General features: G+C 35.7%; 1 protein-coding gene across 3 annotated transcripts; it reads right to left on the bottom strand.

Annotated features, from left to right (window-relative positions):
- Nucleotides 1–1,511: 1,511 nt before the first annotated feature.
- Nucleotides 1,512–18,029, bottom strand: LOC112557125 (serine/threonine-protein kinase STY13-like). Of its 3 annotated transcripts, none has more exons than XM_025226775.1 (14): nt 17,502–18,029; nt 16,973–17,096; nt 15,379–15,515; nt 14,821–14,929; nt 13,388–13,454; nt 9,701–9,850; nt 9,095–9,245; nt 7,653–7,799; nt 6,302–6,455; nt 5,833–5,943; nt 5,424–5,493; nt 4,931–5,157; nt 4,342–4,470; nt 1,512–3,732 (listed from the first exon to the last, which is right to left on the bottom strand). In XM_025226775.1, the coding sequence occupies exons 1-14, from the start codon at nt 17,696–17,698 to the stop codon at nt 3,622–3,624; spliced, it is 1,884 nt and encodes a 627-aa protein (XP_025082560.1). In that variant the 5' UTR covers nt 17,699–18,029; the 3' UTR covers nt 1,512–3,621. The 3 variants fall into 3 exon arrangements, with proteins under 3 accessions (XP_025082560.1, XP_025082559.1, XP_025082561.1); XM_025226774.1 differs by having other exon boundaries at nt 9,701–9,853; nt 17,502–18,028; XM_025226776.1 differs by having other exon boundaries at nt 9,701–9,853; nt 16,973–17,118; nt 17,502–17,636.
- Nucleotides 18,030–18,457: the final 428 nt, after the last annotated feature.

Below are 18,457 nucleotides of genomic sequence, written 5' to 3' on the forward strand. Positions count from 1 at the left end.
CCGAGGGGCGAATGTTCTGGCATCTAATAATCCCTTTTACCTACTTAATAGGTAAGCATTCAAGCATGTAAGCATTTTCGTTATCATCCCAACTATCACACCAGTTCCTATCTCCATGCACATGTGAACACACACATATCACAAACAGAATGGATCAAAACTTGATTCACAGGTCTGGTGTCCATAAGTTATTTTTGGTACAAGTAATTTATTCCTTTATCTTTGCTTTCTCAGAAAAAACATTAAAAACTTGATCAATGATAGTGATGTAAATAAAAAAGGAAAGGATACAAAAAGACTGCTTTAAAAAAGGTTGGCAGTTTTAATATATAGTTCCTAGTACTGTTTATGAAACAATATTTCTCTTGTAACAGAGCGGTTTGGTGGAGCAACGGTTAGCGCCTGTCACCAGTACAGTGAAGGTTGTCTCTCCTGGGTTCAGCTCTCATCTGGGGCACTCATACTGTTCTTTTTCTGCATGTGGCTTCTTCACACAAATTTCCCCACCTCTCTCTTAACAGTTAAAGCATTTACAGTCTTCTACTACTTTTTCTAAATCAAACAATTTAAGAACTTTATACTACATGGGAGAATGTATCATGGAGATATGGTACTGAAAATGCATAGCATTTCTAAATGTCTTTTTATATTCTTTCCTCCCCCCCTTTTTTTTTTATCATTTACAAACTGTAAATAAATGCATTTTCTTGTTATGGAATTAAAAATTCTATCCATTTCATTGAACTGAAAGTTCTGCGTTTAACAAAAGTTACTTTTTTCAATCAATTATTTCTTGTTACCTTTAACTTGAAGAAAATAATTTCATAAAAGTAATATTTTTTGCATCCTCATGTAACACTTTCACTGCTGTTTCAACTTGAAGGTAAAAAAGCAGCATAAACAGCAAACATGTCTTTTATTGTCACAAACATTCATCACCATTCACAAGTTCAATCTTTGTATAGCATGCACACTCTCCCATTTGAGCCTTCCCATTCTTTTAAATTCACTAGTTCTGTATTTTTATAATACTGATTTTCATGCATATTGTTGTTCAATGTCTGAACATTTAAGTAGTCTAACAATATACAGCAAATTTTATGGTACAAGATACAGCAGGCTGCAGAAACAGTGAAAGTGAAATTTGTGGGAAAATTAGCACCCAGACCAGCAGCAAAACAGATGATGGACTGGCTGATGTTTTACGAAACGTAATAATTATGTGACAGTAGTGGTAGTAATTATGGGATGCAGAAGTTATTATGCAATAAAGCTGAGGTCTAAGATATTGAGCAGGTAAAATCAACAATCACATGGATTGTGGCTATTTATAGACCGCATATGAAAAGCAGCCAATCACACATCAATTAATGTGAACAAATAAAATAAACAGAGCACCAGAGAAAAACATATATTCTGACTATGTTCACAGGGGAACAGGACAGAAAAACATATATTCACTTGAGATTAAAGCTTGGATTAGAAACCTTAAAGCTTTCTCTCTTTTCTTGTTTATCCCTAACCTCAAATGATTTTTACCTCCCTTCTTCCACCATGAAAAATTCACTCCAAGTTGAAGAACATGGAAAGCACTTTGTTGACCAAAATACACTTCAGATCAAGGTCCCCAAATCTGGAGAATTGCATCATTTTCCCTTTTATTTTGAATCATGGAACCTGGTCTTGTTGGCCTTAGCCTTCATGCAACTTTTCCAAATGCGGCTTCACTTGACTAAATACATGCACAGTTAACTTTGATGCCATGACAAAAATGACAAAGCAGTTTTGGGCCAGTAGAACTGTTGTACAATCTTTGTTTACTTAGTATATGCCTGCAATGGCAAATTAAGATGTGATGGGTAGACAAGGCCTTGGAAAAGAATCTAATGCTTTGTCACTATGGTAACAAAAAGTTTTCTTGCATTTCTTAATTGTTTTGAGTTGGTTTAGGACATGGGAAATTTTGCTTATTAAATTAAAAACTTTGTGCCCGAGACCAAAGGCTTGAATAAACAAAAAGCTGATAATACAGATGACAAGCGAGGGTAGGCACAGTTGCCTTTAACTTGTTGTTTCGTGAACATAGTCAGATAACCCATTTTAATACACTAGGCCCTGTGACTATAGTCATCATGTAACTTTTATTGCAATTTTGCAGTAAATTGTTAAGAGCCCAGTGAGTTATAAGTGTAGAAAATGACAAGGAAATCAGTACAATGACAGAAAGGGAAATGATTTTGAAATGAATGAAAAAGTATATATCACACATCACAGAAATTGCACTTTCAATAATCATAGGCAAATGCATAAGCTCTTTCATACAATCATTAAAACCATGCACAATCTACAGATTTTATGTTTTATAAACATTTCATACAAATCTCCTTGAAGGAGCAAGTTTAAAAAATTTTCTTGTCATAAAATCTGTCTGAATTCTTTCATTCATCTTTTTATTCATTCATCACTTCATCATCGTCAAGATCAAAATCTGCTTCATACATAGAGCATTACCAGAATGCCCAGACCAAAAGGGTATACATCACAGTGAAAGCATTTCTATTCCCTTAACCCTTGCCATTTTTAGGTAGAAAGAAATGTGTTAGAGCACACATATTCCGATTTAAAAAAATACTGCAGAAAGTGGAGACATGACAAAATAAAGACATAATGCAACAATTTAATGCAGAAAAAGACATCTGCATAAAGATTATGTCGAAATGGAAAGGGATTTACAATTTTTAAAAATTTCACAGACAAATATCTAGTTCTACAGAAATGCTCATAGCTAAATGAATAGTCCACTTAATTCCATAAAATAGAATCCTGATGCCTACGATGCACCAAAAACGTTGCACATCAACACACACTTCTTTTAAACATGTCTCACACCAGTATCCTTCTGTACATTTAATGACTGATAAATGAGGAAGTCAAAATGAACAAGGAATATATACAGAAAAATTTAAAATGCAACGAATATCTCACAGAAATATCATTGACCTTATAAAAGAAGTAGTGGTGTTTTGAAAAAAGTAGACTTTAAAAAAAGCAAGGCTGCAACAAAGTTCCCAAACAGACATCATTGAAATCAGAAATAAAAGTATGTATCTAGGATATAACAGAGCTGGCAGTAAACAGGAACATAGGTGTTCTTTTTTTTTTTCTTCCAGCCAATAATTCAAAAGCACCACTCCTCTATGCCAACATTTTAATCTTTATTTTTATTCTTTTTAATACATTTTTATTTATGGTGAAGCATCAGAACAGCAAAAACATTTCTCCATGCTTCGAAACCAATGTCGAAGAACTGACACAATGTCTTCTCCTTTTTATAGCACTGGCTTAGCAAATATAGCAAGCCCACATGATGCAACAGCCATATGCAGCTTCAAACTCCCTCCATGTGTAACAAAAAATCACATGCAGCAGACTTGCGTGTTGCAGTTTTTTTACATAATTTTTTCATGTCTTCACTTACACAGCATTTGAAAAACATTTAGGGTAAAATTTACATAACAGAGAAACACAGATATATAGGGACTGGAGCACCATTACTCTAAGACAGATCACACAATCAACACTTATTTGAAGGGACTAGAACAAAAGTAGAAGTAAAATTCTTCATGCTTGCATGTTCTCAGATTCCTGCAGTTTTCTTAGTCTCTGACGATTGTTTAACTGTTTCTGGTATGACCTTGCTTGTGACTGCATGTCTTTCAGCCAAGTTGCAATCTGTCCACAAAAGATATACTTATACTAAGCATTAGCGTAAAAGTGCACTAATATTTATGTATTCCACTATCTACTTATATGCATGATCTCAACAAATAGACCAATAACAACAGAAAGAAAAATTATTATAATCAATTATGGAAACTTACTTTACTCTAAAAAAATTCGAGTATTTACAAAACTTTGAACATGAATAAATGCATTTTATACATATATAGAATCCCCCTCTTGTCTTATAAAGACCTGCTACAACATTAATGCAAAATAAAATAAGTTTTTAAAAAGACGCATATGCATAAAAAGGTTAAAATGATTTTTTTCCTTAGGTGTCAGGAATTTCTAAAATAAATATAACTTAAAATATATAAGTGTGAGGGGCACTCTTAAAAACATTTTATAATTTCACTAGAATGATGGGAAGTGGGTGAAAAATTGATTACAAATTCCCACTGGACAGGCATATGCAGTGAGTTAAATAAAAGTATGTAATAATGATAAAAAGACGTCTGCATGAAAAAGATTATGTCCACATATTAAGCCATAAAATGAAGCAAGTAAATGCAGCATTAAAAAAATGTTTCATAAAGCTACAGTTACTAATGAATTTACCTGTTTGAAGTGTGGCCTTTGTTCTGGTTGCTGATCCCAACACTGTTTCATCAGATCTTTGTATTGTGGCATCAAGTCTATGCTTGATGGAGTGTCTGGCCGACCACCATTTTTAACTATTTCAATTACCTGTAATCAATAGAAAAACTCTCTTATTTCTTTTTTAATTAAAGGGATATCTATGGGCATTTCTGTCTAATCAAGTATGCATAATTTTTATCGCAAGTACAAATTAAAAAAAAATGTAGATTAAATAATGAACAGATATAGGTTATCACTACACAAAAGCAAGTGTACTCCATTACAAGTGAGTGGCATCATTGTATTTTATTTCAGTTATATGAAATAAGGTTCACTGCTACATCAACTTGATGCATCATATGATTTGTATAAAGTTAATTTTTTTTTTTTTAGGAAGTTTATAGGAAAACGTGTAGCAAGATGGAACTTATAAACTCACATAAAATTATCAAATTACAATCTAAGCATGTTCACAATATTCCTGTGAAAACATAAACTGGATAACAATGTTCTAAATGTTGCTTAAAAATAAGACATTTATGCACATCATGCAAAAATCTGTTCATGCCTCTGTTTCTGTGCTGATCTCTTCAAATGGATCTTCACACATGGGAATTTCCCACATGGTCATTGCAAAGGAATACACATCACAAGCAGGAGTGATAGCTTGTTTGACTGCCTCCCCTTTCTCTTTGGCCTGTTTATCTATAATCCCTTCCTTAGACATGGGATCATTCAGGAGTTCTGGTGCTGTCCAGCGAATGCTGGCAGGACAGGCACTCATGGTCCTACGACCTGTTTGACAAATAAAATAGATCTTTGCAGTGACTAGCAATGAAATATGAATAAAAAGGATCTCTATGAGAATCAATTAATATTTTGTTCTTAGTATAAGAATTTCACTATAATAGAGCTATAGCAAACTTTGAAGGGCTTTATCAGTTCTTTTCTGATACAAATAAATTTATGTTTAACCAGAACTAAAAGTTGTGGAATCACCTTCAAATAAATAACACAATAAGAGAATTTTGTTAGCTATAATATACAAGCCATGTACTCACAGTAACAGTCATCAATCGGACACTCTTCTCTTATTGGTTGTAAAAGCTTGACAAGTGCAAAATCAGCCACCTGAACCATGTTAAGTACAGTAAATGATATTTTGCTGCTAAGTGGTAATTCAACCCTTACAACTGTTTTTAAAAGTCAGAACACTATTTTGTTAATGACTTACAACAATAACTGTCAGATAAACATAATACAATGAATAAATAAATAATGCATATAAAATAAAAACCTAAATGACCACGTAGGTGCTTAACTACAATGATTCATGCACATCTGCATATTATATATGTACATGTTCAAGTATGTGCGTGTGTGTATATCTATAAGAATGTGTAGTATCTGTTTTATATGCAGACAAATCAGATTCAAAGCTCTTAATATCATGAAATCTAATCACTGTACCTTTACAAGATCATTGTCTGATAGAAAGAGATTGCCACAGCGAAGATCCCGATGAATAATTGGGGGCTTGGTTGAATGTAAAAAGGCCATTCCATCAGCAACTTGTGTGCACTGAAACATGAAGCATATATGCACGCAAACACACTTAACTTGTATGAATAATTTATGCCGGCACAAGTCATAAAGATCACAAACAAAACTAATACATGATGTCAGATACAATAAGCATATTTCAGATTATTTCCCTTAATATGTATTGTGTGATATATATATAAACTACTATATTTTCTGATTATTTTCAGTTAATTTTTTCAAACCGCCACCATACTAAATTTCTGGTATGATTTAGTTTACCTACTTAAGTAAAGCTATTACAAAATAGCTATTACAGAAAAGAAACAGAAAGAGGTTCAGAAAAGAAAAATAAAAGAAATGGTTGAAATAAGGAAGACAGAAAGAGGCCACCTACCATTCTGACACGATGAGACCATGAAAGAAGCCTTCCTTGCACTTTCAAAAAGTCTTTTAAACATTCACCTATGACATATTCTGTAATGATTGAGGGTATCTTTCCATCCAGACAAAGTCCCAGGACAGCAACTATATTTTTGTGTCGTTGTCGACTAAATCAAATAGTAAGAAACAAACACATTAGTAACAACAAGAAATGAAAGGGAAAAAATAGGTAAGACTGCAACGTTTATCTACTGGAGAATATGAAAGATGATGTGCGAAGTAGAATGAGAGAAAAATATCATAACAATCAATGATTTTAATAAAAATATATGAAACGCAAGCTATGAAACTACCAACACAGTAACATTTCAAAGCTGTCCACAATGGATCACGCAAAGAAATAATCTGGCATTGAAACATGATATGCAGACCGATATAAAAATATACTTTTTTCAACCTCTAGACTTAACAAACCCTCCAAAGAAGCAACTATAATTTAAGCCATACTTTTTGAAGAAGCATTTCATAAAATATAAAATTATCGATGAAGCTATCTCTTGTTTTCCTGAAGCAAATCCTTAGAAACAAGAGTAAATAGACAGATTTGGAATCTGTAGCAATAAAACTACCAAAGATAAGACACAAATGCTGATTAAAAAAAATTCCCCCAAATTATATAAAACCTAAAACTTCTGAAACATACATGTTAAGGGTTTTATTAAATTTATTTTACAGACAGTTGAATACTGTTTGTGGTGTAAAGCTATGTCAAAATGAACAAGCCAGTGGAATTACTTTCCACTTGCTTCACACACACAAAATACAGCTGGATGTTCAAAATTCGTCAAGGGAAAGAACTCGTGCAGAAAATGTTCCTAATTCTATTTGAGTTACTTCCCTAACACCCAACCCCCCCCCAAAAAAAAACCAAAACAAAACAAAAAACGTGTTGTTGCAAGTTTATGCTGCAAGAACAAAAAAGGTTTTCTTTCCAACTGGACGGGCAGGGTGAGATAACCAGCCACAGACCTTGAACTGCTGATCTGCTTCACATCTGAAGCATTCCTATTTAGTTTGCTGAAAATCTAGTTATTGAAGATCTAGCATACTTGGGACATTATTTTCTGCATGCCATAATTTCTAACAAGTAGACTAATGATGCAGTTTCCTGAAAATAACCTGAAGTATTAATGATCATCATACCCACCAAAAAGCAGTTCAAGCATATCATCCTTCCCCTCAAAGATAAAATGATCCAGATAAGTTAGAAAATTACATGCTTCCTGCATTTCTTTTAAAAACTATTTATTATAGCCAGTATTAAAAGATCACGCATCTGCAAAGCTGACTGTTATTTTACTCACCCAAGAAACCATATCTCATTCTTCATTAGCTTAATGGCTTCTGGTGTGATTGGATTTTCATGAACTTGCAGTGCCAGACGCTTTACAGCAACAGTCATCTCGTTCCACTTTGCCAGATGCGTGTCACCAAATATGCCACCACCCAGCCTAGAAAAGGCAGCCAGTGAACTGATTTTTAAGCTTTACCTATATTATGTTTTATTTAGCCTACAAAGCATCTATAAAAGAATTTATTGAACAAATCATGACTCAGTAGATGCCATGCAATAAAATCGATTTTCTTACACATTCTAAAATATCGATATCAATCCTTGAATACTTTAGCATGGGATGGTGGTGGAGTTGTCTCCCATTAGATTAAAAACCTAGGTTGGAAGGATGATATCTAAGAAGGTCTGAGCTAATAATTCCCTCTTATTCAGTCCATGGTTGACATGCTAGCTTATTCCCTAAAACAGGGATGCACAACCTACGGCCCGCGGGCCATATCCGGCCTGCGATGCGGTGCCATCCGGCCCAGGAAACTTCTGCCCACAGTGCAGGAAATCGGCATGTTAGTAATAAAAGAAGACCTTAAAAAAACGAAAAAAAAGGGAAGAAGAAGTATTTATCCCTACGTAGGGGCATTTCCCAATCTTTTTATCGATGGACGAACATTTCGATTCAGTGCTCCGACTTGGTGTCTCTACGATGAGGCCGGACATTCAGAAGTTGGTTTCGGGAAAACAACTTCAAATATCCCACTAATTACTACATAATTAATGGTAAGTACAACTTGTTTCTAATAAAAAATGGTATCTGCTCTATTTTTTTTTCCTTTTTGTATTTTCGCGGTGAAGTGGCCCGCGACACGGCTGTCCGAAATGGATATGGCCTGCGACACGGCTGTCCGAAATGGATATGGCCCGCAGGCCAAAAAAGGTTGGGCATCACTGCCCTAAAATATTCCAAGTTTGTGTTCAGTCAGATGTCAGCAATGATGTCATTCTTTTCTTTTCATTTTTTTTTTTACTTTGTCGTTCTTATCATTATACTGTTAAGAGAACAATTCAAAAACTCTGTTAACATTACTTTTTCAGAATAATTAATAAACACGCCATCTTCAATATGACAAATATCAATAGCACATAAAGCAAACCTGTAAACAATGCCTTATCAAAAGAGTTGTTTCAACATCTACCTGCTTTCTAAGACAATGTTAAAACATGGTATAAGTCTTGCAACCATTATCTGTCAAATAACATTTAATAATGACATTCTATGAATTGTACACTGCAGCATTCTATATAAAAAAAAGGCTGAGGCAATTTAACCAGGACACTAAAAGATTTTAAAACTTAATGTTTCTTATTTTGAGAACCTTCAAAAGTACACTAAATGCAGTAGATCTATACTGGAATGGGAAGTTGGTTTTATATTGCGTTTGAAAGTACTCAATATACCTTTGGCACATTTCCAGCGAGTCTGAGTTGATCATAGTGTCTTCAAGAACGGGAAGTAGTTTCTTCCGTGATGCACTAGCTGGTTCATAGTCTCTAAAATCTGTAGTTTTTCCATTTATAATGGACTGTCCAGGCAGATTGGAGTTTAAAGCTAAGCGGAATAAAATTAAAACAAACAAAAACCATGAAATAGATACACAAAGTGACAAATATTTCAAAATATCCAACCATAATATATGCAAGATTACTTCTGGTTGGTGTCAGAATTTTGTGTAAAACACTGTCATTCATACAAATGCCTTCCCATGCATGCTCATTTTATCAACACAAAAACTGGGTGATATTTCCATAAAATAAAACAATAACTTTTTACACGGAAAAATCCCCTTTGACCTTCATGTGTAATTCCCTCAGTACTTTATTTACTTAAGACATATTCATGTGTTCATCAGAATTTTGGCCAGGTATTTGAGGATACACATACTTCATTTCTCTTTGAAACATAAAAAATGTGGGCATATGTGCATGCACATGTACATGTGTCTTTAAGAGTGCTGGAGAGACAGCAAGCATTTAAAAGAGGTTAGTGCATAAAGTCTGACATACTAGGTAGCTTGGAATAGAACTGGACATGTGTTTTCTTGATATAGCACAGGCCCCCAATCAGAGCCACCAACATCAAGATGGTCACCACAGAGCCGACTATGATTAGCATCATTCCGCCATCATCTTTCTTTGGCTTCTGCTTGGAGTTGTCTGCTGCCAAACCCATACCACACAGAAGAAAAAAAATGTCAAATGAAGTACCAGCATATTTATCTGATAAAATAATCTGCTTAACTTGATAGAACTGATGAATACGAATTTCATTAGTTTTATTTAACAAATCTATATATGAGCAGGTGTATAGATTAGTAAAACATATACAAACGCAAGAACAAACAGGCACACATGCTCGAAAGTAAAAAGAAATGAAAGAATATACAACAGAGAGAGATAAGGAGAACAGATAGTGAGACAACACAGTGCAAATGGGAAAAAGGTACTATTGCCACCTGCAGTCAATGGGCTTTACGCTATTACCCCATCAAAAAAAAAAAAAAAAAAAAAAAAAAAAGACCTTCAACAACTACAAGGAGTGGGTCAGCTCCGTAAAGTTATTTCAGACAGGAAACTCCTGTCTCAGAAGTGATAATCTTGCAAGATATAGCTCTCCAGAAACTATTATGCGGCCCTTGTAAAATTCTGGTGGGGACTGGAAAGTATAGATAGCTAGGGCAGAGGTTGGTGGGGTGAAGAGTAGGCAGAGCAAAAGTAGTACTTTATGATCACAGGCTGAGAAGATGGCCCAGTCAAGACGGCTACTAGACCAGCACCACTGACAAACTACTGTACATTCATTTGATCTTGTGATAATGCTACTCCAGCCACATAATCATCTGACAAGACAATTAACAGACACAACTACCTTTGACAGAGTACCCAGACCTACATATAAAAATAAATGCTGTGTTGTTTTTTTTCATGCTGTTTGGGCTGAATGCTAGTTATTTATGTACATTTATTGTCTTTGTGCACAAAGATGTCTATTTGTGCCACGGAAAATGTTTTCGAGATTTCAGCTCTGAACTTCTGTGGTATTGTATTCTGCCTACTATACTCCAACTTCCAGCAGCCTTGACCTAAATATCCCTTGTTCTGTTATCATGATAGCCATAAAAATTTCTTTGCTTTAACCAAGCATAAATCAGACCATAGGATGAGTGATATGTTATATTACACTCTACAAATAATGTAACAGGAAGCATGTGCTTTTTTGAAAAGTGTCAAGATGGTGAGAGAGTGTTAAAAAACCCAAAGGAACATAAAGCATAGCACATGCCAAGCATACATAAAAAAGCTGTTCTGCACAGTACAGAGACGTCAGGGGCTGAAATGTGGTTGTCCTCAAATCATGTATGGCTGATAAATAACTCATATTAATGGGATTTGCATACAAAATTCTTATTTTTTTATTTCTTACACTAAAGTATTTCTGGTGTGAAACAATTTTGTAAATTTCATTAGTCAGACATTTTAACATATTTAACAAATGGCACCTTTCAATATTTTTCCTCCATTCATTCCTTCAAAACATGCATGTGCCTATCATCACATGTATGCACGTAATTTGCATATTTATTTTATCGCATGTGCCACTGATGGTAACGTACTAAGATAAAGCAAGTTACATTCTTCACCCAAACCACTAGAACACTGCAGCTCAAGAATCTAGCACAGCGTATGTGGCATACATATCAGTTGGCACAGGGTGCAGGATTAGTAGGTATGCTGTGTGTTTCCAGGGTTTCACGTTTCTTTTTCTTCCTACAGCTGCTGACGCCGACCTACATACCAGCCCTTTGACTTTGGTAGTCTGACTGCTCACTGCTGCATGATATATTTGCCAGTGCAAGAAGGTCCGAAACAAGCCATCTACCCAAAGAACAAAATAACGTGCTTTTGCTTGAATAATAATTTTAAGTGTATGTCGAGTAGTCCCACTATAAAGTGATCCAGGACAGCGCACACAGGGTGTTCTGCACGTTGCTAGCATCCCTAAGGACAGAGGCTTTCACAACAAGGGGAAGCAATCTGGAATAACGATTGGTCTCCCGTACCCGACAGACCAACAGAGTTCATAGATCTATGAGCCAGACGTTTGTTTATTCAGCGTGTTTTGACCATAACCGATAAGTGAAGGTACAATGTCCACAAGATGAACATCACCAAAACACTTTGCTTGTAGCTCAATGCCAGATGCAGCCGGTAAGAGCACCCCTCCCCGAAACACCCGAGGGAGCGCAGCCCCCGACCCACTTTCACGGCGATAGCTGCACGCCTGACCCCGGGTTCACCGTCGTTTGTAGCAGAAGTCGGTCATGTCTTGTCCTAATTTTTCAGCTGTGAGCTGAAAAGTAACACGTGTTCCCCGTGCTGCATTTTCTTAATACATTTTTTTTTTCTTAGGAAATACATGCTTCATATACTGTAGCAGGTGAGTCAGTAAATGCATTGTATTGAAAAAAAAAAAAACCAAAACCACCACCCTTTGTGTCTCACGTGTGTTGGCGCGCGTGAAAAGTAGGATGGGCACAAAACGGTGAGGGGGTTGGGGATGGCAAAAGAGTAAACTATGGGGTGGATGGGTGAAAGCTGATAAATCTGGAGGAGACGAGATGTGAAAATGGCGAGTACGCAAAGGACACCAAAAAATAATAAAAAAATAAAAATAACATAGTGACATTTGTTAACTCGGAACAGTTACGGTAAACGACACTGATATAGTTTTTCTTGTTCTGAATCTGTCAAAAGCAAAATCTACAAACCATTTTAAAATCAGGTGATTTAAAGAAATTGGTTAAAGGCTGAATGAGAAATAAAAGGGTTTTGTAAGGCCTTTACAAAGTGCTGCCTATTTAATCCATTATCCATGTAGTTAACAAGCAAATGTAGTTTCCCTCCAAGCACTTATGTAAGCGGTTTCAATAAATATGTTGTAATGAGTCATTTGAAAAATTGTTTTGTTGGAGGGCAAAGCTTCCAACTGGTGATTTTGATGAGGAAAAACCAGAGTACTCTGAGAAACCCCCCAAAATGCTAGAACTGTCAGTCTGTGATAAGGGAAAATATAAACGCAGTTTAGCAGTGACAAGCACATACTGTACACCATGGTATTTCTAATGGATGAGATGAGATACCATACTGGGTCTATATGCCTTAGAGCTAACAACCACATTCAAGATAGAATACAGTTCTAACTACAATGAATGTTTGTCCCCATTTAGAAAAAGAGGTGATCATTTTATACAGTCAGTTTATGTAGCACTATTATTACTTTTAGTGGTTAAGTGTGACACCACAGAATACTTTTATAGGTCACAGTACAATACAATCATAGTGATATACGTCTTCTAGAGCACCAATAAGTTCAGTAACGGATACCAGACTGGTAACTTAATTCATCCATGACAAAGTATGACCGGGCTGCAATGTCTACACGTAAGCTCAACATATTTAGAATTATATGCTGTATGTTATGTGATTATGTTTTTTTTTATTTTTCTAATTATCTACAACGTGCTGGTTATTCAGAAATAATATTAATTACATTTATTCTTCACATTCAAAGCAAATGCCCATTGTGTCAGCCTGTCTTACAGTTTAGCATCTTTCTTTGATGGCTTCAAGTGACAAAATTGTTAACAAAAAATCAAGCATAATAAATTCTCTGTATATTCTAAGCACTCTCACCTGTGATGTTGACAAAGTGGCCCTTGCAAGTTCCCAAACAGCAACACTCATGTCGCAGCTCTGCTACCTGAAAACACAGATCGCATTAAAAATTATTCCCTCCACTCACCCATCAATTTTAATGAGGTGACTTGATGATTAAATACTTTAAGCTGTCACAAGTGTAAGTGTAAGTGTAAAGCCTATAGGTTGAAAAAAAAAAGTTTTTAATTCAGATAATATGTTAAAAAAAAAAAAAAAACTAGCACAAAAAACATGGCCTCAAAGATAGAGAAAATCTAAGATATCAGATCACAAAAATAATTGTAAAGAAAATATGAACTAGAAGAATTTATAAAACTTATACAAATTGTAATTTCAATCAATCTTTATTGTCTGTATAAGGCATAGTCCTGGACAGAAGTTCTCTGGCTCACAAATGATTATATACATATAATTTCTCATGGCTCAGAAGTTAAAAAATACTGGACTGTATTGTCACTTAAGAATTACAGATATTTGTAGCACAAGAATTAAGACAGCCTAAAAAATATCAAACACATTTGAGACTTTATCTAAAAATTATTGCATTTATAGAAATTGTGGATAGTGCTCTATAAAAGCATCCACATCTGTTTTTGTACAAACATTTATGTTCAGGAACAGCTCATTGTTTAAATTCTCGACAAATAGCTACATTTATTGAATCTATACCAGTCCATTTATGTACATTTTATGATTACTTAACCTTGACATGAAGGTAATAGGCAGACCATTGCTGGTCCAGTCTGATGCTGGCTATAATCCCTACACGAGAACTCCTAAAGACAAGACTGTCTCAGAACTGGGATGTTCTGCCACTGTGTTGATTCCTAGTTGCATACCAGTTTGTCTTTAAAAGATTATTTTATATTATTTACTTGTACTAGTGGTATACTGATTCTTGTGTTGATTTTTCTTTGCAAATGAAATAAATCTGTTTTCATTATCATTCTTGCAACTGTAATTTCTCACTTGTGAAAATTTTACATGGAAGTAAACTGTGAGCCAACAACTGACAACAAGTGTTTAGAATTATGACTGCACTTGTTAAAATATTGTAGGGAACACTTGATCTTTAAAGACTGAATCACTCAGGAAGTGCTTAACTATTATCTTAGCATGTCTCAGTACCCTTATATAGTTATAATATGATGCGTGCATCTACAATTCATAGGCATACTGACTTGTGCAGGCAGCAGACCGTTATATAATTTTATGCAGTCATTTTATTGTTCCTAGATTTATGGAGACTGGTCTGCTCATTACTGATAACAGAAAAAATTAAAACCTTTCTGATCTGTTGTTGATGGTTCAGCATGTCAGAGGATTGAGGATTCCATGTTTTGATCAAGACAATTATGCACAAGAAATGTTCAAAGAAAATGTCAGCAACACATTATAAAGACACTTACCACAGGTTTCACACCAAAGTCTTCTATGATGGTGAAAACACCTCCTTCTGGACCTTTTTGGGTTTCATCACAAACTAGTCTGATAACTGTGATACGTTTGCGCATAGACCTGCAATTTTACAGCATGTTACATTATTTTGATTAGTCAAACAGACATATGAACAGATGCAAACTCAGAATAATTCAGATTATATAAAAAAATGTGTGAACTTAGATTTTACCTTAAAATTCCACAAAGACTCTATTTCAATTCATTTTAAAAATGCATATTGCTGAACTGTCTGATATCAAACAAGACTCTCTTTAGTCCTGAATTTATTTCAGGTTTTGTGGGCTTACTAGTTGATAGCCAGACTTCTTGGTGAGGAAGCATTTTACAAATGCACCATAGCATTCTATTGTTCATCTTTATCATTTTTAAACATGGGTATAGCTGTATAGATAAACTCAAATCTTCTGTGGCCTTCTCACCGCTCCCTTTTTACCCCTACCTAGTCCCTGTAAGAATACATTTATTTTCCTCTCATAAGAAGTTAAAGTGTACATGATAACACATACTCAAGGCCTTCATAAACAAGCTGAACTGAGGTCTTATTGCTTTGGTCAACAACAGCCTGAAACCGACTCTTGTTATCTCCTTGGATACCCATGGTGAACAGGTGGAGTCTGTTATTCTGCATGCCATACTTGCAGATCTTACATAAAATAAAAAGAATAATGAAAGGATTTAAATGATAATATACAATTTATTTTTGAAAAAGTAAGTTCTTCTTTCTTTTACATTTGGCTTGTTAGTCATCCTTAAAGCTACTGTAGACATAAGAAACTTTAAGATAGTGAGATGCGATATTTACTATGCAAATGAGTTTAAAGGTTATGGAATAACTGTATATTATAATAAACCAGTAAAATAAAAAGGAATGAGCTAATAAAACAACAACAACAGCAAAAAAAACCTAAAATGAAGGTATGAAAGGGAGGGGGGGGGGGAATTGGTATTTTACGCCGTGTCAGCAGCTAAGGCTATATTACGGCAAGCAGCCAGCCCTGTAAACAGATGCCACGTGCAGAGAAAGATCAGCGTGCCCGAGACGAGAAATGAACTCAGGGCAGCCAACCTTCACTGTATTTGTGACAGGCGCTAACAGCGCTAACCGTTGCGCCACCGGACCGCTCGTATGAAAAGGGAAAGGCCAGCAGAAGTGAATGGCCTCAAGAGTGACCCCCTTTAAAACAGGACTAATACTGCATATTTGAAGTGAATACTCAAAAAGGCTACAAACACACTGAAGAATGACCTTTGATTACCCCACAGTCTGTCTTTAGATAAGTGTGATGATCTATGGCTGTCTACACTTTACAACGATCAGAGGAAAAGTAGGACAAGAAGCAGCACAGCCAACTATGGTTTTGCTTCAGGAGGTCAGATATAACACAAATGCACATCTTCTTAAGCTATTTGTCAAAGAAACAGTTTTTTTTTCTCAAAATTGATCAGACCAACCCAGAGGTACTTGCATGAAATGATCATAAGGGAAAACAAGTTCACACCTTTATAAAGTAAAACCAAACTGAGCACTAAGGAAGCTGTAACATTATAACCCCATCCAAAACTGTATGAATGAAAAGCAGATTGTAAAAGAGATGTAATTTGAATTCAAACTTGCTTTAGTATATTCATGTTTTCATTGTTCCTATTAAAACAACAACAAAAAAACTTCGTTTGTGACACATGCATAATCTCCATAAATTAATTGTGTAGTGATATTTGGCTGTCCTAATTTATTTCTGCCCTGATAACTACTTCTAAATGTAGCAAATATGTAAGCATTTTATAATTCATATGTGTGTGTCTGTGGTCAAATTATATTAAGTTATTATTCATGTATGTTTTCACTAAGTTGATAAAGTCTATTTATATACTATTCACAAATTGCATTGCACTAAACACAATGCTTTGATAGGACATAAGTGTCCACATACAACTTACCACACAAAAACAAAAACATGCATGACTGAAAAAAGTTATTTACTGTAGCTTTTGTTTTAATGAAAACAGTGAATTGTACCCGAATGAAAAGATATTTCTAGCTAGCATGAGCCTCAGGATAGTCTTGAATTATAATGTAAAGATAAAAGAGAGGAAACTTACAGACACACTAAGACACTTGTCTCCAAACCCTACATGTGGATTGGGTTTTGGAAAATCATATGAATGACAAGGGTTGAATGTATAGTTCCAGACACCATCTGTGGAGTTGAACTGTGTAATAAACCTGTCAAGGAAAAGTTGTCAACCTGTGAAATACAAGATTGAGAAAAACAATCCTAGAAAATTAATGTAAGCACTGATCTAACATGAGGTGCTTGGCTGTAAATGCTCGCGGCTCTCAGCGCCTCTCCTCCCCACCATCACAAAAACAAACACTATGCATCCCTCCCCCTAAAAAAAAACCAAACATACTACCCCCCTCCCCTTCAAAGCATACTACACACAAACTGACACTTTCTCTTACACGCACAGATCTCGAGAGCTACATCAGGTCACAAGCCCTAGTTGTGCTGACGACTGCGCATTGCTGCCAGTTCTATCTTGACAACAACATCTTTGCCAAAAACGTTCTATGCAATCAACAAGGTGATATATATATATACGAATATCAATCAATAGGCACACTTACCTAGGAAACCCATCCTTTCTTGCGATGGGTTCTAAATTTATGACACTGCTGGCATCGCCGCCTATTTCAACGCTACATGACCCCAGTGGTTTCAACCCCACAGCCGCCTGCTGACCCAAAGAAGACATGGAGACTGTCGCTGTGTAGCGGAAAGTTGAGAAGAGGGTGAAAAACAACCATGCTGGCGTCAAATACATGGTTTCAATCCATACCAATCTTAAGACGGAGCTTGGTTAGACTGCCTGGGTACACTTTAAAACACTTTGAGACTGCTAGAAAAGAGATTTACTTTCAAACTTCGTTAGTATCTAACGCGATACCCAGATGTAGCAGACGCGCTCTCCGTGACTGAGAACTCGACCAACTGCGGACAGGCTTACGTCATGTAAAACGTACTATGACTGGTTGAATGTGGAATCTCCCTTTTCTACTTATCCAATCGAAATGCGTTTAACGTTCGATTTGTTTTTTGGTGTGTCAGAAGGTCACGACCTTAAGCAAAGTGTCACGCACGTATGAACTCGCACACACACACTCTCCCCGTGTATGTGAATATTATTATTAAACCGTGCTAGCTAGTTGCCTGCCTAGCCTTGAGGTGGGACGTACAGGGCGACCACTGCTCGAATGCTCGATCAGTCTTCTGTACGCAGACACAAGCGACTTAGAGTGTGAAATGTCTCCGTTTAACCTGTCTTTACAGAACCTCGATCTGTGGTAGTAGTGGAGTGTACTTAAACTACTACAGGGTCTCACCAACACAGGAATGCTAGTGCACCGAAAATACCAACCTAGTTTTTTCTTCAACACGCGCCACCCTAATCTATTTTCGAATCGAAGACACGTGTGATTATTGGTCTCTATCTCTCCATTTCTGTGCATTTTAAAGTCTTCAATAACACAGAGGGAGAAAGAGAGAGGAAAGATGGGCGGGGGAAAGATCATAAATAAATATA

The sequence above is a fragment of the Pomacea canaliculata genome, linkage group LG2 (genome assembly GCF_003073045.1).
Source record: "Pomacea canaliculata isolate SZHN2017 linkage group LG2, ASM307304v1, whole genome shotgun sequence".
NCBI lineage: Eukaryota > Metazoa > Mollusca > Gastropoda > Architaenioglossa > Ampullariidae > Pomacea > Pomacea canaliculata.